Here is a 20,696-nt window from a genome sequence, read left to right on the forward strand (position 1 = left end):
AGCAGGCGTCCGAGCTGGGATCTTCGGTCACCCACACCCCCGACCCCTCCCCCCTCCAGCCGGCGCACCTCTGCCTGCGCCATATCGATGAAGGTGCCCAGCGCGGACTCCACGTTCGCCTTCTCCCCAGTGGCCAGCAGGCAGAGGCCTTGTAGCAGCCGCAGCTGGGTCTGGCCCCAGCTGGGGTGCGGGTAGAACTCACGCAGCAGCTTCTCCGCGGTCTTCACGCCCTCCTGCTGTTCCGACTCCTTCCTGCCAGGGGAGCTGCAGACTTTGGGCTAGCCACAGGCCACCAGCCTGCCCACGCGGCCCTCATCTGGCCTGGGCCTAGAGGCCGCAGGCTCTCCCCGCCTTCCCCGGGGTCCTGCCCTGCCCTTGGGGACCCGTTGGGCCCTTACTTGCTCTCAGACACCAAGTTCTCGAATGCCTCTCCGCCCACGATCTCGTTGTCTGGGTTCAGACAGATCTGTACCATGTAGTAGGTGGCTCTCTGGCCCCAAGTGCTGTCCTTGCGGGCTTTGTTTAGGAACTTTAGGGCTTCGTTGGGGTGCCCTATGTGCCTACAGTACAGGAGAGGAACACCAAAACTCAAATGGGGAAACTGAGGCCCAAGGAGTGCAGGGATGCACAGGGGCCACTCCATGGGTCTGCACACAGCAGGGGCTGGGTCTCTGGTTCCCCTGCCCCCTGGTCTGGAAGCTGAATCTCTGCTTCACTCGTGCTGAGCAAAAGCCCAGGGTGTCTCTTAGGGAGAGAGCTTCCAGCAGGTACCTGCCTAACACACCCACTCCCAGCTCACCAGCAATAGATGCCTGTGCAGTAGTTGAACCCTGGCTCCAAACACACTCGGCTGGACATCTTCTTGGCCAAGTCAAAGAAGGCAGGGGCATCTTCAAGTTTGCCACTTCTTCGTAGCAAATCGATTAGTTTATTCAATATAGGAAACTTATCTAAAATAAGAAAGCAGAGATCTCCAGGCTGGGAGAAGCAGGGAGGACCAGGGGACACTGCCCACCTGGGCTGAGCAGGGACATTCCAGCGGCTCCAGTGTCTTCACTGGTCTCCAGTGTTGAGAGAATAATAATGATGCTTAAAAGGAGTAATCATAAAAGCTCACACTTATATTGTACCTGGTATTAAGTGTTTTACCTGCATCTTAAATATACAATGAAGTAGTTACTCTAATTGTTCCCATTTTACAGATGAGGAAATGAGACACAAAGAAGGTAAGTGATCTGCCAAAGGTTACACAGCTGATAAGTGGAACAGCAGGATTGAGACCTAGACAGTCTGGCTCCAGGACCCGCACTCCTAACAGCTGCGATCTGCTGGGCCTCTGAGCAGACTCTGCTGTGGGGCTCCTGTGTCTGGCGCCTTCCCCAACAAGAAGGGGTGGTTTTATGCTGTAGTGAGAGGCAATGGAGCTACATTTCAGGGGAGAATTTCTAGCTACTTTCAGGTGGCTGTGACCTCCGAAGGGGACTTATGACGATCCCTGGTGTCTGTGATTTGGGGACAGACAGGCTGTCCTGGGTCCAGTGCCAAGTACTGCCCTGTCTGAGACCAGGAACTGGCCCCGTGGACTCGAGAAGGACCAGCACATTCTACTGTGGCTTTATCAGTTTCCTGCCTCTCTGGGAACAATCAGAGAGGAAGGGGCTTCCTCTACCCAGTCAGGAAGGAGGGGAGAGGGCCCACCCTTCTGGGGAGAGCAGCCCTTGCTTGGTGGGAACTGACACAGGCAGGCTCAGTGGGCAGTCTCCATGCAAACACTACCTGGCGCTTTCTCCAGGATTTGGCGGTAGAGATCGATGGCAGCTTCATATTTCTGTTTTCTAAACATCAGATCGGCCATCATCTATGAGAAAACACACAGTTCTCCAGAATTCCTGACAGCAGCTTGTATGGATGTCAGGGAAGACTGAAAGGGAGAGGGGTAAGAAGGGCAGGTGAAAGAGGATTTCTGAGGTACCCTCACTGGGCACTAGGAGAAGCTGCCACAGGAGGAGTCCAGAAGGGAGGGCCTGCCTGGGGGAAAGGGGCAGGCCTGGGGTGAAGATGGGAGTGGGAAAGTAAGTCCAGTGGGAGACACCAATGGGACCTTTTGATAGGTAGTAGAACCAGCCCCTTTACCCATGTCTGAGGACTGCCTGCTCCAGGCAGTGGAGGGAGAATGGGGGTCCCCTCCACTGCGGTGTGGCCCTGGAGGTGGCATGGGTGATAGGGTGGAGAGAAGTAGGACTTGGGAGGGGCTTTCCTCATGCACTTCCCCAAGCCCCAGGAGCCCATCCCACCCTTGCCTTCACTGACAGTGGGTGTGGTTTCCCCTGGAGTGAATCAACCTCACCGCCTCCCCTAAGTTGGCCCAGGAGGTGGATGCTGCCCTCTGCTGCCAGCCCACCCCTCCGATCTGAAAGATGGCAGGTTCACGCTGAGTCTCATCTGCCTGACAGCCTCTCAGAGCCGGGTCAGCCAGGCATGGAGGTTATGGGGCTAGGAAGCAGCCTGAATTGGTCACAGGGACCTTGGAGAGGGCAGGGAAGAGGTCCAGACGTCCTCTTACCATGGAGGCGGTCTCATGGTTCTTCTCGGTCTGCAGGAGGATGGCACAGTGCTGTTTACACAAGTCCAGGTGCCCCTGGAGCAAGTAGAGCCGTGCCAGTTCCAACACCACCTGGAACAAGAACAGAGATAATAAACTAACCAATGAGCATCATGGGAAACTCAGGCACTGACGCCTTGTTCGTGCATACCCCATTTCTATCAGCTCTGCCTTCAAAATATGGCTTGAATCCCTTGGGATAATGGCCCTCCCCTTCTCCCACTCAATACTCCAGTCATACCATGCGTTTTACTAACTGCTCTGTGAAAACTGGGGGCTGGTTACCTCGTATTCATCCTTCGGCTTCGGCTCTGACCTTATCTCCTCTGGGAAGCCCTCTGTGCCCCAGAGTCTTGGACAGTTACCCTTCTTCAGAGTTCCTGTAGTGTCCTGACCCACATACAGGCATGGATCACATGGTATTAGAACTGCATGTGTACTTGTCTATACCCGCTTGCATGACGGCAATGTATGGGCAGGAACCACGTCTTGCCCCACTGTGTCTGCAGGGCCTAACATAGTACTGGCACGTATTGGAAATCTTTAAATGAGGGCACATTAAATGAATGAATAGCTCTGTCACTAAGCCCTTCACTTACTCTTTTAGCATAAACTCCAGCTGTCACTTCCTATCTGGAGCCATACCTCCCTCAGGACTCGGAACCTCCTTGGAAGCTTAGCCTGGGCTTTATGCCCAAAGAGCCCCTAGCAGCCACACTCTCATTGTCTCCCCACTTCCAAGGGGGACCGGAAGACACCTGACTAACACAGCTTTCAGCAATGTCTTCCCCACTTCACCCTCCACTAATGGCTGTCCAAAGTGGGCCTTCCCAGCCTTGCTCCAAGGGCTGTGGTGGGGAGGGGGGAGCCTTGGGGTCAACTAGAGCAGGCTCCCCACACCAGGGGTCCCCACACCAGGTGTACACCTGAGCTCCTCAGGGAGGTACAGAGAAGGCACTGGCCTCTGCCCTGGCCAGGGAGCGCTGCACAGCATCGCACCCCAAGAGAAGAAGCAGGGTCCGGCTTTGAGGACCACACCTTATTGTCAGTGGGCGAGTAGGAGAGAGCATCCTTGTAAGACCGCACTGCCTTGGCATACTCCTTCTCCTCCAGGTAATGCTCCCCAAACTGGACGCAGATGGACGCTGCCAGTTGCTTCTCGGAGGGGATCCTTTCTGGTTGCTCCAGTGGAACACGCTTCAGTATCCGAGACTGGAGGTCCATGGCCTGGGGAAAGCAGTGAACGCAGGGTCAGAAACCCAGAGGCAGATGTGCCAGACCTCAGGCCAATTCACAGCAAGTCGCCACTTCTCTTTTCAGAGCCTGGAGTGTTATAAAGGGCATCTCAAGTGCCCTTGAGCAAATCTGGGTCACTCTGGACAGGCAAGGCCACTGGCTGAGTACTTGGGAGGCAAGCTGGCACTGCCTCTGGGGCAGGAGCAGAAGCAAAGGCACTCAAACAAAACACTCTATTGTACCTGACTTGTTTACCTATTTCCATCACACCTTGGCACTCACTATGTCTAATTTGCTTCGGCTGTCCTACAGGCTACAACAAGCACACAGTAGGTGTTCAAAGCAGGCTGTGTTTTGATGGATGCATTTGTTTGGAATATTGTCCTGCTAGGAATTTGAGGCAGCCCCCACAACTGTCCACGACATATAATGACCAAGCGAGTAACCAGAGAGCATCGAGGCTTTAAATGATGACGCCAGTGTTAAGTTTCAGAAAGAGGGCACAAATCAACCCATTAGCTCCCTGAAGGCCAAACAGAGGAATGGGAACCCCGTGGGAAACAAGGGAATAAACCCAGCAGTCAGAGAGTGGGCTTCCCCTCTACAACCATAGAACGTACCCCAGAAACAAGTAACAGGCGGCACCCTTGGATAGAAAGAGTGAGGAAGGCATGGCGGAAAAATGGCCAGGACCTGTTTCACCAGAGGCAGCCCAGTGGGGAAAGAGTATGGGTTGGGACAGGCCAGACTTAATTCAAATCTCAACTCCACCACTTATTAGCAGTGTGGCTCTGGGCACATTTCTTAAACTTTGTGTGCCTTATCTGTTAAATCGGAATGTCACAATGCTTTTCTCAAAGGGATACAGTGAGAATGAAATAAAAAAGCAGAAAGCCTAGAACAGAACCCAGTATGGAGCTATGGGCATTGTCTAGTGTTACCGCCATTGACATCCTTGAGGACAAAAGCACTGTCTTACTCCCTGCCTTCTCCAGCCCAGCCCAGCCCAGCCAGCCTTGGAGCATTTTGGTGCACCACCAATGAAGGAGCAAGGGTGGGGAAATAAATGGAAGGTGGAGCTCAGAGGTGTTACCTAGATCATCTTTTGAGGACCAGGCCTGGAGTCTTCCAGACCTGCAATCCTGTCCTTCCTTCTGAAGCTCCCATCAGCAAACGACAAAGAGCTTGCGTTTACTTGCCAATTACCTTGTTCAAAGTGTCCAGCACATCTTCTTTTTTATGGCTCTTGTAAACCTTTGCCAGCAAAAGTAAGCACTTGACATCATTCATCATGGATGGGATGTCTTTGCCTGAAAAATGGAAACTCAAATTAGCGTTCTCTGGCCCCCGGGAATCAGGGTATGGGGAGGGTGGGGGCTGGGTTCAGGACCTCAGTGACCGCCCAACACGTGCACCATTCTGTAAGAGAAGAGAGGGGGTAGGGAGCAGCAGGCCCCCTCCAAATGCTAGGGAGGAAGTTAGAATGCTGCCTCACCAAGGTCATGTTCCAGTGCCTGCTTCAAAACTTTTTCTGCTTTGCTGAACTTCTTTAACTTCAGGAGCAGTTCAGCCAGATCACAGCACAGAAAATCCTGTCCGCTTATCTTCTGGGCAGCCTCATAATAATTAATTGCCTTAGTGCAAACAGGAAGAATTGGCATCAGGCCTGGTTCTGCACTTGAGCTCCTCACGGTGTTTCCCTCAGCAGCTACCACAGCTGAGGCTCTCCCCAGAAACACAGAAGCCTAAGATGGAGAGGCCCTCCCAGCCTGAGCAGGTGTGGGGGTGTTGGAGAGTTGCTGAGCTCTCTCCCCTTGGCTCCCCATTCAGCAGGGAGCTAGGAGGGTAAACTCAGCCACTCCCCTCCCATCCAGACCCTCCACTCATGCACCCTCCTCCATCCTCCCCTTCCTACCGCTTCCCACCCAGCCCAGCTTGACCTTGGGGTACTGGTGCGTCTTCACATAAGCTTGCCCAATTCTGCTGACCAGGGAGGCGTCGTGTGGGTTCTTTTTATAGGCCTCCTCGTAGACCTCCAGGGCCTTCTCGGGCTGGTGGGGACAGTGTCAGGGGTCTCTCTCTCCTCTCCCACCGGAGAAGTAAGATTGGGGGGGGGGTCATTGGCAAGGCCAGGAGGCCCTCATTCACCTCCTGAATGTTCATGAAAGCATCTCCCAGTAGCAGGCTGGTGTGGGGTCCAGGCAGATGTTCACAGAGCTCCCTGCAAAAGGAACCAAATGCTTACCTCAGACCTGTGTATCATCCTTCGTATTCCTGAATCCATCTCCTTGTCTTCTTTCCCACCAATTCGGGCTGACATGCATTCATCCAGTCACTCACTCATTCATTCATCATCCAGTACTCATTGAAAGCCCACTGTGTGTGAGGCATGGTGCTAGCTACTTAGTTCAGGCTCCTCCCTCTGTCACCTGGGCCATGGCCAGAGCCTCCACCCTCTGTCACCTGGACCATGGCCAGAGGCTCCTCCCTCTGTCACCTGCAACATGGCCAGAGCCTCCACCCTCTGTCACCTGCAACATGGCCAGAGCCTCCACCCTCTGTCACCTGGACCATGGCCAGAGGCTCCTCCCTCTGTCACCTGCAACATGGCCAGAGCCTCCACCCTCTGTCACCTGCAACATGGCCAGAGCCTCCACCCTCTGTCACCTGGACCATGGCCAGAGCCTCTACCCAATTCTCCTGTCCTCCACTCCCAAGTCTCCAGACCGCTCACTTTCCATGAAGCAGCCACATTGCTCTTTCTATTAGGTTGGTGCAAAAGTAATTGTGTTTTTTGCAACTGTGTTTAACCTTTTAAACCCCGATTACTTTTGCACCGACCTAATAGCACCATCTCACCATGTCACCACACTGTTTGCTGGTTTCCCACTGCTGTTGGCCTAGTGTCCCCTACCCTCCCACCTGAATTGCCTAGATGGAGTTTTGCCTGAGAAAAGGGACTGGGAAGGTACCCTCAGGGTCTCCATGTCAAATTATAGAGACAGTGGCTTGGGGCTTCAAATACACTCCCCGTCCTCTTTCACCTGACACTGGTTACATCCAAGTCATTGGACATTGCCTCAAGGACAGGCAAAGCCAGGGGCCAGGGCAGAAGTGCATTCCCATGGTTCCCCCCACAGAATGTGAGCCCTGTAAACGGTAGGGTAGGGCGAGCAGGGCTCATGGCCGATTCAATTCAGTGTCATCAGCACTCAGCAACAAGCCAGCCTGGCTGACCTATCATGCTACAATTCTCATCCACAGGAAATTCCATACTTTCATCAAACACACTCTCAGGATACGTTCTGGAGACTCAGGATGAGGAAATGCAATCTGGAGAAACCCCTTCCTAAAACACCATCGTAGAAGAGGCTGGCAGTGTGCTTCCTGTGGTTTACCGGTAGCATCCGATGTAGAGGCGGACGTCTTTGCGGGTCTGCAGGTAGATGCTGGCCATCTTCTCCTTGGCCTCTGTGTAGCAGGGCTGCTGGGGCGTGACGTTCCTCAGCATGCTCAGCGCCATGTCCACATTCCCCTTGCTCAGGGCCAAGTCCACATTGGCGATGGTGACGCGGATCTCCTCTGGGGTGCCACTGAACTCGTTGATGGCATCCTGCATGACCTTGGTGGCCTCGTGCTAAGACAGGAGAACCCAACAGACCCTCCATTTGCTGCCACCCACCAGAGGTGTCCTGACAACACTTTAAATGTCTTCTAGGACACTTAAAGCAATCCACATCCACCTGCGGCGTGGTTTCAGTGGCAGGAAGGAGAGCACGCCCTTCCGTGTCCAGGGCCTCTGTTCCCGGAGGGCAGAGGGGAGGTGCCTGGCTAGCTGGGGGGTTATAGAAACCCCCAACTATAAGAAGCCGTCTGTTCCTTTAGCACCTCTACTGTCAATTCCTTCCTAGGGGAAAACCTATGGATGCATCTCATAGTTTCCTGCCTTCAGTCAAAGATACTTTAATGTCATCGCATTGGGCACATAGAGATCTATTTGAACTATATCTTCATTGTATTTGTACCTTTGATTATTTTAACACAATTACTCTCTTTGCCCATTTTGGTGATTTTTGCCTTGCATTCAACCTACCCAGACATTTCTTCCTCAGTCTCTGCTTTGGTTTTGTTTGCCTGGTATATTTGTAGCAACTTTTCATTTTTATTCTGGGCCTTTCGGTTTTTGGAGGACAGGCAGTAGGGGGCGGGGTCCATTGTTTAAACGGCTGTGAATGTCTTTTTCATTTAATGGGTATATTTGTTGCATTTACCATTTTATCATCACAGATCTGTGCTTTGGCGCTTTCTGTCAACTTATTTTATTTTCATTTTTATGCTCGCGTGCTGCTTACGGTTTGCTTCATTTCTGCCTTTGACGTGCGGCCCTGCTGCTTTTCTTCCCAACTCTTGATTAAAGTGGTGGAAAGAGTCTCTTTTTCATTCTCCTGACAGTCATCTTTCGAGAAATATTTTGTGTAAACTTTTATTTCATACTCTCTTCTACAAACATGGAAAGTATTTGTATGTTTACAGTGCCCTCCCTGCCACTTTCCCTTCCCGTCCCTCTCCCTGATCTTTTTTCATGGGATGTTGTTATTTTTGACTTAGTAACTTTTATTTCAAGAACTTAGCAATTTTACCGGCTTACAGTCAAAATGACTACAGTTATTTCAATGTAATTTCATTTAGACTAGTTCTATATTGAATTGAACTTAACTCTGTCCTCTTATACTCAAATTTTTTCCCACTTATAAAACTTCATTGTAGTTCATGGTTTAGCTGTCCAGGTATCTACAGCTAAAGTCGGTTTTTCAGAAAAGTTTAGTTAACACCCTAATTCTTGAGTTGTTCCATTTTTTAGCGCGTCCTTTATTAGAGTGACTTTCATACACGAAAGAGTCCTGGGGGACGTCCTTCTCCCCTCGACACTTTGTAAATACTGTTCTGTTGAATTCCTGAATTCAGTATTGTTGAGTGAAAGTCTGAGGCCAAGTTGATTCTTTTTCTCCTAGTGGGGAATATGCCCTCTATCCAGACGCTTATAGGAACCTTCGTTTACATTGCTCATCCCTGATTCCCGTTAATTTCATCAGGCGATTACTACTCAGATATTTCTTGGTCTTAATATTTTACTGCTGTTTCTCCAACACAGCGTGCCTTTCTCAGTTATGATCATGTCTTCCCTAAAGGAACTGTTCTCCTACTACATATTCAGTGCTTTCTCTGCTCCATTGCTTCTCTCTTCTCCACGAACATTGGTTCTGCCTTTGTTGGAGATATGGTGTCTGTCTTTCTTATCCATCATCTTCTCAAATCACTTCAATCATTTTCCTGGTTTTCTCAACCCTTTCCTCCAGGCAGAGCACTTCAGTGAGGGCTAGCCTACTTTCTACTCTTTCTCATGGGATTCTAATTTTATAATGATATCATTGTTTTCTGTAGTTATGCTCTTTACCTCTGCCAGCTAATTTTTCATCTTTCTCTGTTTTATTAGGACCCCTTTGTCAATCTCTTGTGTTCTACTTTGGAGCTCATTTTACAAGGTTCTATGTTCTTTTTCTTTTCACTGAGTGCAGAAAAGATTTTTTTTTTTTTTTTTTTTTTTTTTTTTAAGGGGAACAGGACTTGATTGGGGAACAGTGTGTACTTCTAGGACTGTTTTTACAAGTCAAGTTGTTGTCCTTTCAGTCTTAGTTGTGGAGGGCGCAGCTCAGCTCTAGGTCCAGTTGACGTTGCTAGTTGCAGGGGGCGCAGCCCACCATCCCTTGTGGGAGTCGAACCGGCAACCTTGTGGTTGAGAGGACGCGCTCCAACCAGCTGAGCCATACGGGAGGCAGCTCAGCTCAAGGTGACGTGTTCAATCTTAGTTACAGGGGGCGCTGCCCACCATCCCTTGCGGGACTCGAGGAATTGAACTGGCAACCTTGTGGTTGAGAGCCCACTGGCCTATGTGGGAATCGAACTGGCAGCCTTCGGAGTTAGGAGCATGGAGCTCTAACCACCTGAGCCACCAGGCCGGCCCAGAAAAGTTTTTTGAAAAAAATATTTCTTTGTATTTTTTTTAGAGTAGTGTTTCTCACAAAGTGTAATCTTGTCTTTTACCTGTTATTTTTCTCCCCCCCCCTCTTTCCTTCCTTCTCTCCTTCTTTCAATGACCTATTGTTCTGTGTCAGACTGCTTCTGATCACCACGCATCCTCTAATGGGAACAGCTCCATCTAACCCTGCCCTTTCCTCACGAACGGATGAGGCTGGGGAGGGAGAGTGCTCTAGCACAGCTGCCCTGGGAGCACATCTCCCCTTAGCTTTCTCCCTTTGGAGGGTAGCCCTAGTGAAAAGCTAGCATCCAGATGGAACCCTCTGGCTCACAGTGAAGCCACAGCTCACAGAACCGTTATCTTAGATGAGCAAGCTGCAAAACTGACATCAGGTTCCTTTCCTCTGGCCTACCTCTCCTATGAAGGAGTCTGGGACAGAGAAAACCATGGGTATTTCAGAAGGGAGTTCTCGTTCAGTAGCCCTGCCTTTCTATGGGCTAGAAGTGGGTTCCTCCAGGGATGTCCCTTCTTTTCCTGTGGCTTGACCATATCCCCAATTCAGAAAGTTTCAAGCAAATACTGGAACCACCCCCCATTCAGCGCACCCTGTTTTCTCACTCTCATCCATGGTAACTTCTGAAAGGAAAGGGGCCTTGTGGTCTGTTTTCCTTTCTCCCCAGCCCCCAACGCAGTGCCTGGCATACAGCAGGTCCTCAATCAATAAATGAATAAATAAATGACTGATGGAGTCAACTATTCTTAGAGGCAGCTGTTTTCTAATTTTGTTACAGATGGAGATTCCTTCTCTACTTTTAATCTTTTTGTTCCTTTTGGCAGATTGAAAGGAGGGAAGAACCATAAACAGATTTCCACATTCCCGTCTTTCCTAGAAGGCAATTTTTAACTTTAAGGAGAAAAGGCCTCATGGCTGATTCCTTCTCTATGCCGGGAACATCACAGGAAAAGGCAGGAGGCCCACTGCTGGTGGATCATGGAGGTGGTCCTGGAGCTCTGCTGACAAACCCCCTCCGGGTGAGCAGGTGAGGCCGGTGAGGCCAAGGGAGCATGTGGAGTCTGGCCCCTGCCTCTGCGTCCCCTATTGCTCTCGAGCACCAGCCTTTGCCCCCAAGTCTGCCTCACACAGTCGAGCAGGTTGAATCCTGCAAAACTCCAAGGGGACACAGTCCCTAAAGATTATGGTGTGATTGGAATCCACTGGAAGGTGTGCACTGCCCAGTCACCACCCCCACCTGTGGTGGCCCGGGTGCGCCTCTGTGTTCCACCTCCCTGAGCTCCGCGGAGGGGCACTCAGTTCCCAGTCAGGTTTTGAGGGTCATGGAAGCCATTGAAACCTTTTAAGCAGAAGAGAGAGACGCTCCCAAATGAATAAAGGCTCAAATAAGAGCACAAGGAAACAGCAGCCAGAATCAAAAGGCTTGGACCCCAGCTACCCTGGACCTCCATCCTGCCCCAGTCCCAAGGGGAGGGGGCATAGCCTTTCTTACCAGCTCCCCATTCATCCGGAGGGCATCTACCAGTTCCAGTAAGATGGACACCCGCTCATCGGGCTGCACGGAAGGCCGGCGGAACTTCTTGCCTTCTTCCATCTTCACAGTTGGTAATTTTAAAATCATTTTCAGTGTCTTTATGGCTTCTGGATAGTCCCCAGACTTGTTGAGAGCTCTGGCCTTGATGAAGTGGTAGAGGGGGTGGTCTCGGACCTAGAGAAGCATAGCGGAGCGTGGGGCTTCAGATCACCATGGCCACTGCTGCTCACAGCACCCCGAATGGACAAACCCACAGGAGCCCACTGGGCCTGCCCGTCTTTGGGCCAGCAGATGAGTCTGAGGGATGCAGGTAGCCCCCGGGGCTTATCTCCCAATGCAAGTGGGGGCTGTAGCTAGCTGGGCTTTGGGATACTGAGTAGGGGACAGGGCACAGAGGACCCCCACCTGGAAGTTGTGGCTGACACCCAGCTCTAAGCAGTGCGAGCACATGGAAAAGTTGCCCTGAGCCAGGTAGACCTGGGCCATCAGGAGGTGGGCATCCGCGGAGGTGGGGTCCAGCTCCAGGCAACGCTGCAGAGTGCTCTGGGCATTCTCTAACTCTCCTAGAAATAGGAAACAAACCTCTATGTCCAGGGATCCTTGGGGACCCCAGGGACCCAACATGGAAAGGCTGAATGAATTTTACGTGTCCTGTTACCCAGAAATCCCCAAGTGGGGCATTTTACCCAGTTCTGTTCTGCTTCACTCGGAGGTCTCCTCCAAAAATGAGAACGACACAGTTTTTGCCTTGACCGAGGCAAAAGCTAGGAAGCTCACATCTTGTGTAACACCTCCCTTCTCTCAGTAACCCTCAGGGAGCTGGCTAAGTCACTTCACTACTCCATCTGGAAGCCCCAGGGAACCCTGAAGTCTCGATTCCCACACCTAAGAGCAGAACAAAACCTAATAATAACAGCAAGAATAATCACCACAACTTATGAAGCACCTGCTCAAAGCCCAACACGTGCACTTCAGAAAGTCTGGTTTAATATTTGCTCAGCCCTGCAAGGTTGGTATTACTATCCTTGCCTTTCAGATGTAGGACTGGGACTCTAGTGACATAAGTCACGGAGCTTGGAAGGGACAAAATCAGCATTTAAATCCAGGGCCTGCCGGCTCCTGAGGCTGAGCTCGGAAGGCTGTGGCAGTGGCAGTCCAGGGATGGGGTGCAGTGAACTGGGGGGAGAGCCCTCCTCCTTCTGCACTCAGGTTCTTCAACAGTTCCTGCTCTAGGAAAAATAAAAATTGAAAACACGAGCTCAGGGTCACCGAAGGCTGGGAGCAAAACATGTCATGGGGCAGTCAGGTCCCTCAACAGCCAGGTCTCTCTGCCACATAACCTAGTGGGTGGGGAGCACCTGCTCCTGGGTCCCAAAGTCCCTGCTCCTTCCCTGTGTGCTGCAGAAATGTGAAGATGTCGCCATGGAAACCCGAGCAGCTGGAGACCTTGCTTTGGCCCTAAACCTGTTGGCAGCTGCCAGCATCCCTGGGAGGTGTTCCTGCCCTTGCTTGTACCAAGGAGACCTTGAAGCTGTGGATAAACCTGGTGCCCAGAAAAGCACGGGGTGGACCGAGGATGAAGACAGAGGAACGCTCATCAGAGTGCAACCCACGCAATGCAGCGCCAGAGGAGAGACACATGCCATGGCCTTCTGGGTCCTTTGGAAGCCCCCAGGACACCGGGGATCAGCTGGGCTTTCAAGCAGATAGCAGTGAAAGGCCGCAGAGAGAGAGAGAGAGAGAGAGAGAGAGAGAGAGAGAGAGAGGACAAGAGGACACCGACCAGGATTCTCTCACTCTTTCCCTCTCTCTCCAGGATCTGGGCCTTGAGCTGGGAGAAAGATGCCACTCTGGCCATCTGTGAGCTCTGAAAGTCTAATGGCACAGCTTCTCACCTCCCCATGAGGGCTTCTGACCACCTGCAACCTAAAACTGCAACCCTGCTACCCCCACACCTCCTACCGTTTCGTTTTCTCCATAGCATTATCATGTCCCCCAAACAACACAATGTGCTTAGTTGTTATATCCTTTCTGGAATGCAAACTCCATGAGGGAATTTCTGCCTTTGAATACTGACGTAGCCTAGTATCAGAGCCGTGCCTACACATAATGAGAGTTCAATGCAAATTGCCTGACACAGACCAAGCAATCAGCAAAAGGCCTGGGTGGGAGAGACCCCTGCTGGTGAGAGAGGTCAGGAAGTTTTCTGGGGGAATTGGAGGCCGGAAGGAATAGCCAGGTCTGTGTGTGTGTGTGTGTGTGTGTGTGTGTGTGTGTGTGTGTGTGTGTGTGTGTGTGTGTAAAGCATCCTAGGCAGGGAAGACTGCAAGGCTCCACCTGGGCACCAGGACCCACAGGCTCACCTGAGAGATACTTGACCTGAGCCATCAGATACAGGGGGTCGATCAGGGCTGGTGCTGCTTTCACGACAGGATTCAAGATCACAGTGACTTGTTTAAGAAGTGGAGACAGGATCTGGCCCGGTGACCGGGGCTGTAGGAACATGGGGTCGGCTGCTGTGTGGTTTGCCCCAATTCTAAGAGACTCCTGGAGCTCTCTGACAAACGCTCTCTCAGTCAAGGACCTTTACTTTATTCCACACATATTTGTATTCCACTCTGTACCATCTGGTGCTAGAGCATACGCTCCAGAGAATGGAGAGTTTATTTTGTCCACTCTTCTGCCCCCAGTACCTAGCATGATGTCTGGCACTCAATAAATATTTGTAGAATGACTCATTTCAAGGCATGATTGAATATTGGGTGTGTAAGATATTCTCCTTGCCTACAAGGAATCTTGACTGGCTGGGGAAGCAGGACCAACAAGTAAAGATGAACATACTTCTTAGAAGACTTCTGGAAAAAAAGGAGCCCAGTTCTTCTCTAAAATAAAGGCAGGGGCAGGGGCCAGTGAGCCGCTCCTCCAAGGGAGGTCCCTGGACCAGCGGCACTGGCATTACCTGGGGGATTTGTTTGAGATGCAGGGCTTCTACCGAGTCAGCGTCTGCACTGGACCAACTCCCACGTGATTTGCATGCTGCGTGCGCAGGTTCGTAAAGCGCTGGGCTCCCCAACCACCTGGGGCTCAGAGCAGCCTAGTGATGGGCCTGGTGAGGTCCCTGCCTCTGTCCAAACCTGTCCTCCAGACTCCCGCCACGAAGATGTGCCTTTTTCTAACCTGCTTGGGGCAGAAGAACAGGTACTCCCTGGCGATGCAGACCAGGAAGAGGGGGTCCAGCTTCTCAAAGTACTCGGAGCCCAGGGGGAGGTCCTTCATGCCGGAGAAGTGCAGCTCCACCGCCTCCTTCAGCAGCGCCGTGGCCTCCTGTTCTCCTTTGTGCTTCCTGGACGCCAGAAGGGCTTGCAGGAAAACCAGCACCTGTGGAGGCAGGCCCAGGTCGTGGAACCAGTGCCACCTGGGCACAGTCGGTGGGCGACGGTGAAGCGGAAGTCCAGGCCATCTCAGGCCTCTCTACTGGAGATTGGGGGTGGGAGGAGGGTGTGGGGGGGTACCCTTCGGGAGCAACGCGCCCCCAGAGAGCTCTGACCTCAGACTTCCCCAGGGACTGCTGCACCTCCTTCAGGAATTCTAGCTGGTGCTCAGCCTCCTCCAGGTGGCCGTCTAAGATCTGGCACCAGCTGATGCCTAGGAATGGGACAGAACAAGGATGAGCAAGCAGCCAACTCCGAAGCAGAGCCAGCCGTCCAGCAGGCCAAGGAGTATGAGTAAGACCGTGGAAGGAAGGGTTTCAGGGCAGGAACCTTTTCCTCAACGGAGAAGTGATACCTGCTCACGGTAAAGAATTCAAATCCCAAGGCAATATAGCAAAACCTCCCTGGCTCACACTTTGGCTTTAACCATGTTTCTCTCCAGAGATAACTACCATGAACAATTTGGGGTAAATTCCTTCAAACGTCTTTCTAAGCACTTATATGTTATAAATGTATACACATATTTTCCCCATTAGTTCATACAAATCTACCCCATTCTCTTCAGTGATGACATAATTTTCCTGTGGGTGTAACCATTTATTTAACTATGGCCCTATTGAAGGATGCCTCATTTCACATTTAGTTTATTTTCAATGTTCAGACATTACAAGCCATGGTGAACATTTCTGTGTGGTCCAATTCCTGAAGTAGAGTTGATGGGTCAAAGGGCACGTGTATCTCAAATACTGATAGATAAGGCCAACTTGTCCTCCAAAGATATTTGAATTAATATTACTATCAAGAATTTGAAAATGTCCTCTCCCCACTTCCTTGCAGACATGCTTTACTCTTTGCCAGTCTAAAATGAATAGCAACTCATTTTAACTCACATTTTTTTGATTATCAGGGAGGATGAACAACTTTTCATATGTTTAATGGCCTTTACTTTTCTACTGTGAATTTCCTGTTCACAGCTTCTGCCTGTTTTTCTTTTGGGGTGATTTTTTTGTTTCTCTTCTCAGATTAAGATCATTAACCCTCTGTAGCAAATATTTTCTATTTGTTTGCCATTTACCTTTTGACTATTTTTACAGTGTCTTTTGCCATCCATTAGGTTGAAATTTTTACAGTCAAATCGGTAAAATACTTTCTTTTACAGCTTCTGAGTTTGCGGTCATGCTTAGAATCCCCAGAGAACCCAAGACCAATTTAATTTTTATGTTTAAATACTTAATTCATCTGGAATTTATTTTGAGTATGGTGTGAGATAGGGACTTACCTTTATTTTTTTATTAATAGATAGCCAGGTATCCAACCATGAGTTCTTGAAACTCATGGTTCTATTGGTTTGAAATGCCATCTTTATTGATAAGACCTATTTCTGTCCCATTTTATCTATTTGTTTATTCCGGCATTGGTCTCAAGCTGACTTAACTACTATTTTATGATACTTTTTGAACTTGGGAGGACAAATCCGTTCTGTTCCTACTATTCTTCTTTTATAGATATTTCTTGGCCATCTTGCTGTACTTATTCTTGACTGTCTTCCTAATCACCATCTTGGTTTTCAATTATATCTGTCTCTCTATTTGGCTCAACTACGGAATTTTTCACTTTGCAATCACATGTTTAATTTTCAACAACTCTTTTTTGTTCTCTGCGTTTTTTCATGGTAGCATGTTCTTTACTTATTGACATCGTAGCCTCTGGAGCCACCCAACTCTGGATGCACATGAGTGGGCTCGGCCTGGGCTGTAGTGCGTGGGATGGACATCTGGCCAGTGAACTTCCCTGTGGCTGACTGGCTGGGGCTCTCCCTTGAATGAGGAAGTGGGGAAAGACTCAGCCTGGTGGAGGACCATTTTAGGAGATTTTGCCTATGTGCCGAGCAGCCACGTCTTTTTGTCCTTCATGTTCCTGTGATGGTGGGAGGTCATCGGGGGCTCTGCTCTGCTCCCTCCGGAGCTTCCTTGATTCCATCTCTGGTTGTCAATAATCCTCCTGTTATCTCGCTGACTACCCCATGGCATGTTTTGTTCCCAACCTCTGGTGACCCTGAGCTTGTGTTTTCCATTTGTGTTTGCCCTGGAGTTGTCTGGGGAGAGCTGGTCTACTCAGTCTCAACTGGCCCATCTCTGCCTCTGCTGGCTGATGGGCTTCCAGACCTACCTGGAATTTCCATGCATTGGATGCTATCTGCTTTATATCTTCTAGAAATGTAAAGTTCTCAAAGTTTCTGGTCCACTGAGGGCAACTTTCCCTGTTTCTAAGGCTGTATTGCCTTTGTAAAACATCTCCCATTGTTTTCATGGATTCAGGGATGGAGGAAGAGTCATGGTCTGAAGAGTCAGCATGACATGTTGAACCAGAAATCAAGACTGACCACTCTGACAATTGTGCTGCACCAACAAGGAGCCTGGTGTGTAGGGAGAAGTAACTTGCCTCCAAAAGACAGTTCCTCAGAACCAAGGCAAGAAGCAGGCCTGTCCTGAGCACTGGACCATATGGTACCTCAACCCGAACCTAAACACTGATGGTTCAGAATTCGCGAGAGACCACGGATTGGAGGGTTTTTAAGAAAAAGTGTAAAATGAAAATTGTGCTCTGGAAAATTCATGTGACATTTACATAAAGGGGGTGGGGAAAACATCTGGACAGATAGGGAAGAAAATCTCTCAAAAGAACCCATTCTGGTGGCCTTCCACCTCAGGGGCCTGCACACGGAGGGTCTGCAGAGGTGAGGCTAGAGGCTTTGGGGCAGAGTGTGCTGGGACTAGGACTGTCTCCCACTCTGGCCTGTGGGGCCTGACAAGAAGCAGGGCTGACCAAGCATAAGGGGCAGGCTGTCAGTCTTCCAGGGGGTCAGGGTATAGAACATTGGAGGTCTGATGGAGATCAGAGTGGCTTTGAACACACTTTTGAAAATTTTTGTGCCTCTTACTTCTGTGCTTATAGATTCATGGGAAGGCATCCTGTCTTTTGGACCCATCACCCTGCTTGGCTCCCAAAACCTGCCCCCTCCCTCCGCTCCACCCTGCCTTGCCCAGCCTGTGTAAACCTGTCAAGGCAGCTACACTGCTCTCATCCAGTTTCATGGCCTCCGAATACCACAGAGATGCCTCCTTTACTCGGTCCTGCAGGATGAAGAGATAGCCCAGCTCCGTGGCCACATGGGCGTAGAAGGGTGTCGCCATGAAGGTGTGCTCGATGAAGCTACACACTAGCCGTAGAATCACCTGGTTCCTCCCACACTGCAAGGCACGGACAAACAGGGATGGGGAGATCAGTCACTCCAGCCTGTCTGAACAAGGCCATCTCAGAAGTGGGGGACACTTTGACAGGACTAGGGAGGCTCAGGAGAGCCCCAGAGGTACCCTATGCCCAGGCAGCTGGGTCTACATGCTGTGCAGCTTCCAAAGAACCATCCCATTGGTCCTCAAAACCTTCCTCCAGCCACAGGGCCTTCTGAGGGACCCATCCTTATCTGACCACACTAATTGGTCCACCGAGTCACCAAGAGGTTTCTCAGAAATTGAAGCTGGATGAGAGAAGCTTTTTATGTCTCATTGATGAGAAGTGGTTCTAAAGGCTGCAAGCAGCCATGTTCCCTGCCATGTGTGGAGAATGAAGCCGAGAGAATCAGACACAGACATGGAGGGAGGGAGAGAGGGTGTCCCCGTGGCATTGAATCCCACAGTTCTTCTGGTTCCTGAGCTGCCTCTGTTCTTACAGCAAGTCCTTCTAGTAAATCTTTCTTTGGGGCTAAAGGGTCTGACAGAGACAGACAGCTTGGCGGCCTGGTCTGTTTGCACCTTGCCTGAAGTCAGAGAGGCCTCAGCAGGCCAGCCTTCCAAGGTCACTTCCGTAGAAAGACTATGGAAGTTGGGTGCCCAGCACCCTGGGGCCAGAGCTCGGCGCAGCTCTGTTGTATAACAGCCATAATCCCACCCTCTTTCCCCGACTAAGGCTCCTCCCACTCTGTAAGCACTGCCAGACCTCATCTCCCTGAACTTCCTAGCATCTCTGAGGGGCACTTGGGTCAAGGATACGGAGCCCACATGATACAGGTATTGGCCAGAGGCAGGTAGGGGCCACAGGGTGTGGACCACCAGGCCTGAGAGGCAGGTCTGAGCCAGAGAGGGGAGGGGCAGGGTACTCAGGGAGCTGCCAGGGGCCATAGGGCTCCCGTAAGGAACAGAGGGACAAACACTAGTTCAGAAAACCAGGAAAGAGCCTTCTTACCAGTCTGCTAACCACAAGAATTTTTTTAAGATGGAGGCTTGGATTTTGGGGCTCTCTTGTGTCCAGTGCCTTAATCAGATTTCTAACGTGATCGGCGGCCTGCAGGGACAAAACAGAGTGTCAAATACGATACGTCAAACGGGAGTTGGGCAGAGATTCTCAACCTTGGCAGCTCATCACCGCCAGCTGGGAGATCTTAAAAATCCCGGTGTCTGGGGGCCAGCTCCAGAGGTCAGATGTAACTGGACGCGGTGGTCCCAGGCATCGCAGGCCCCCAGGTGGAGATTCCAGGAACATTATTCACCCAAGAGCTGACACTGCCGCTTTCATCAGGAATTTGTGAAGAGGCGCTGCCCTTTCAAACCCACCCAGGCAGAGCCAAGGAGCCAGCTGTCCCTGCGCTCACACTGCAGCACACCAGGCTGGCAGCTGACCATCTGAGCTGGCCCAAGAGAAGATGGTCAGGAAGGGACCCTGGCCCTGAGCCTCTGCTCCATTGCGACAGGAGCCACCACACTGATGCCTCTCTGTCATTCCAGTGAATCCTCCCAACAGACCTGTAAGTCAGTGTAACTCTCCAAATTTTCCAGGCCAGCCGCTAAAGGGTCAGAAAGGTTAGGGAATTTGCCCAAGGCTACCCAGCCAACGTGGTGACTGACTGACTCCAAAGCCTCTGTTCTTTCTGATTGACTCCTCTGCCGACTCCCTCCCTAGGAGGGAATTCCCAAAGAAGTGCCAGAAGAGAAACCCCTGATGGGGCGGGTCCACTCTACTTAGTAAGTTCAAGCAAGATTAGAATGCCGCAGCCTGGGCGAGGAATAGATCCCAGGGTTGGGCAAAGGAGGGGCATTACGTGCTAACTCTGCCCATGAAACTAACCCTTAGGCCTGGCCCCAGGAAGGCCTGCCTAGGGCTCTGGGGTCTCAGGGAGCTAAGGACAGGCCTGTTCTCTTGTCCCCACCCAGAGATGGTGCTGGGGTCATTTCTGACCCCATGCATGACCATGGGCTTCTCCCAAATATACACTGTCCCCTCCACGTCATTCTAGCCCACAAAATCCATAATCCCAGGGCTGTGCAGAAGGAACCAGAAGCTTCCTCCTCCTCCCACGACCTCTTAGAGACTCTTAGAGACTCTTGATTCACCACCCTCCCCACAAATGCAATGTATTTATTCAAAAGGCAAAGTTGTGGCTGAAAACAAACTCTTTTTGAAAAAGAACCTGTCTGGTCATTGAGGTTTTCATTAAGAATTCTAGGTACTTTTGATGGCATTTGAGGGCTATTTTGGGTTTCTTTGGAAAATTAGAAGGCTTAGGTGCAAGTTTGGGGCCAGGTACTGCCTGGTCAATATCTGAGCAATTCCAAACATTCCCTAAAAAAAATGGCATTTCCTGAAATCTGGAACACAACCACGACTTCTATCGGTTAACGTAGATCAAGTTATTCTAGTGTATCAGGCACTGGTCCAAGCTCTCCCACTTGTCATCTCATCTGGTCCTGATAACAACCTTACAAAGTGGGTAGAATTATCTCCATTTTATAAACGAGGACCCTGGGGCTCATGCAGGTGGAGACACCTGCCCAGGTGTACACAGGGAA

General features: G+C 50.8%; 1 protein-coding gene across 5 annotated transcripts in view; it reads right to left on the bottom strand.

Moving 5' to 3' along the window:
- The window catches only part of TTC21A (tetratricopeptide repeat domain 21A), a 32,643-nt gene that overhangs the window by 2,245 nt on the left and 9,702 nt on the right, over positions 1-20,696 (bottom strand). For 2 of the 5 annotated variants that reach the window (XM_019727594.2, XM_074312592.1), the window contains exons 8-25: positions 19,096-19,194; positions 17,912-18,104; positions 14,970-15,067; positions 14,600-14,800; positions 13,786-13,915; positions 11,828-11,985; positions 11,381-11,596; positions 7,237-7,475; positions 5,987-6,059; positions 5,779-5,889; positions 5,334-5,583; positions 5,045-5,148; positions 3,641-3,829; positions 2,564-2,674; positions 1,777-1,858; positions 800-950; positions 399-560; positions 69-264 (exon numbers count right to left, since the gene is read on the bottom strand). In XM_019727594.2, coding sequence (XP_019583153.2) covers positions 69-264; positions 399-560; positions 800-950; positions 1,777-1,858; positions 2,564-2,674; positions 3,641-3,829; positions 5,045-5,148; positions 5,334-5,583; positions 5,779-5,889; positions 5,987-6,059; positions 7,237-7,475; positions 11,381-11,596; positions 11,828-11,985; positions 13,786-13,915; positions 14,600-14,800; positions 14,970-15,067; positions 17,912-18,104; positions 19,096-19,194 — 2,763 coding nt within the window. The remainder of the gene's footprint in view (positions 1-68; positions 265-398; positions 561-799; positions 951-1,776; positions 1,859-2,563; positions 2,675-3,640; positions 3,830-5,044; positions 5,149-5,333; positions 5,584-5,778; positions 5,890-5,986; positions 6,060-7,236; positions 7,476-11,380; positions 11,597-11,827; positions 11,986-13,785; positions 13,916-14,599; positions 14,801-14,969; positions 15,068-17,911; positions 18,105-19,095; positions 19,195-20,696) is intronic. The other 3 variants (XM_019727596.2, XM_074312593.1, XM_019727595.2) reach the window with 3 other exon arrangements.

The sequence above is a fragment of the Rhinolophus sinicus genome, linkage group LG10 (assembly GCF_036562045.2).
Source record: "Rhinolophus sinicus isolate RSC01 linkage group LG10, ASM3656204v1, whole genome shotgun sequence".
NCBI classification, from domain to species: Eukaryota; Metazoa; Chordata; class Mammalia; order Chiroptera; family Rhinolophidae; genus Rhinolophus; species Rhinolophus sinicus.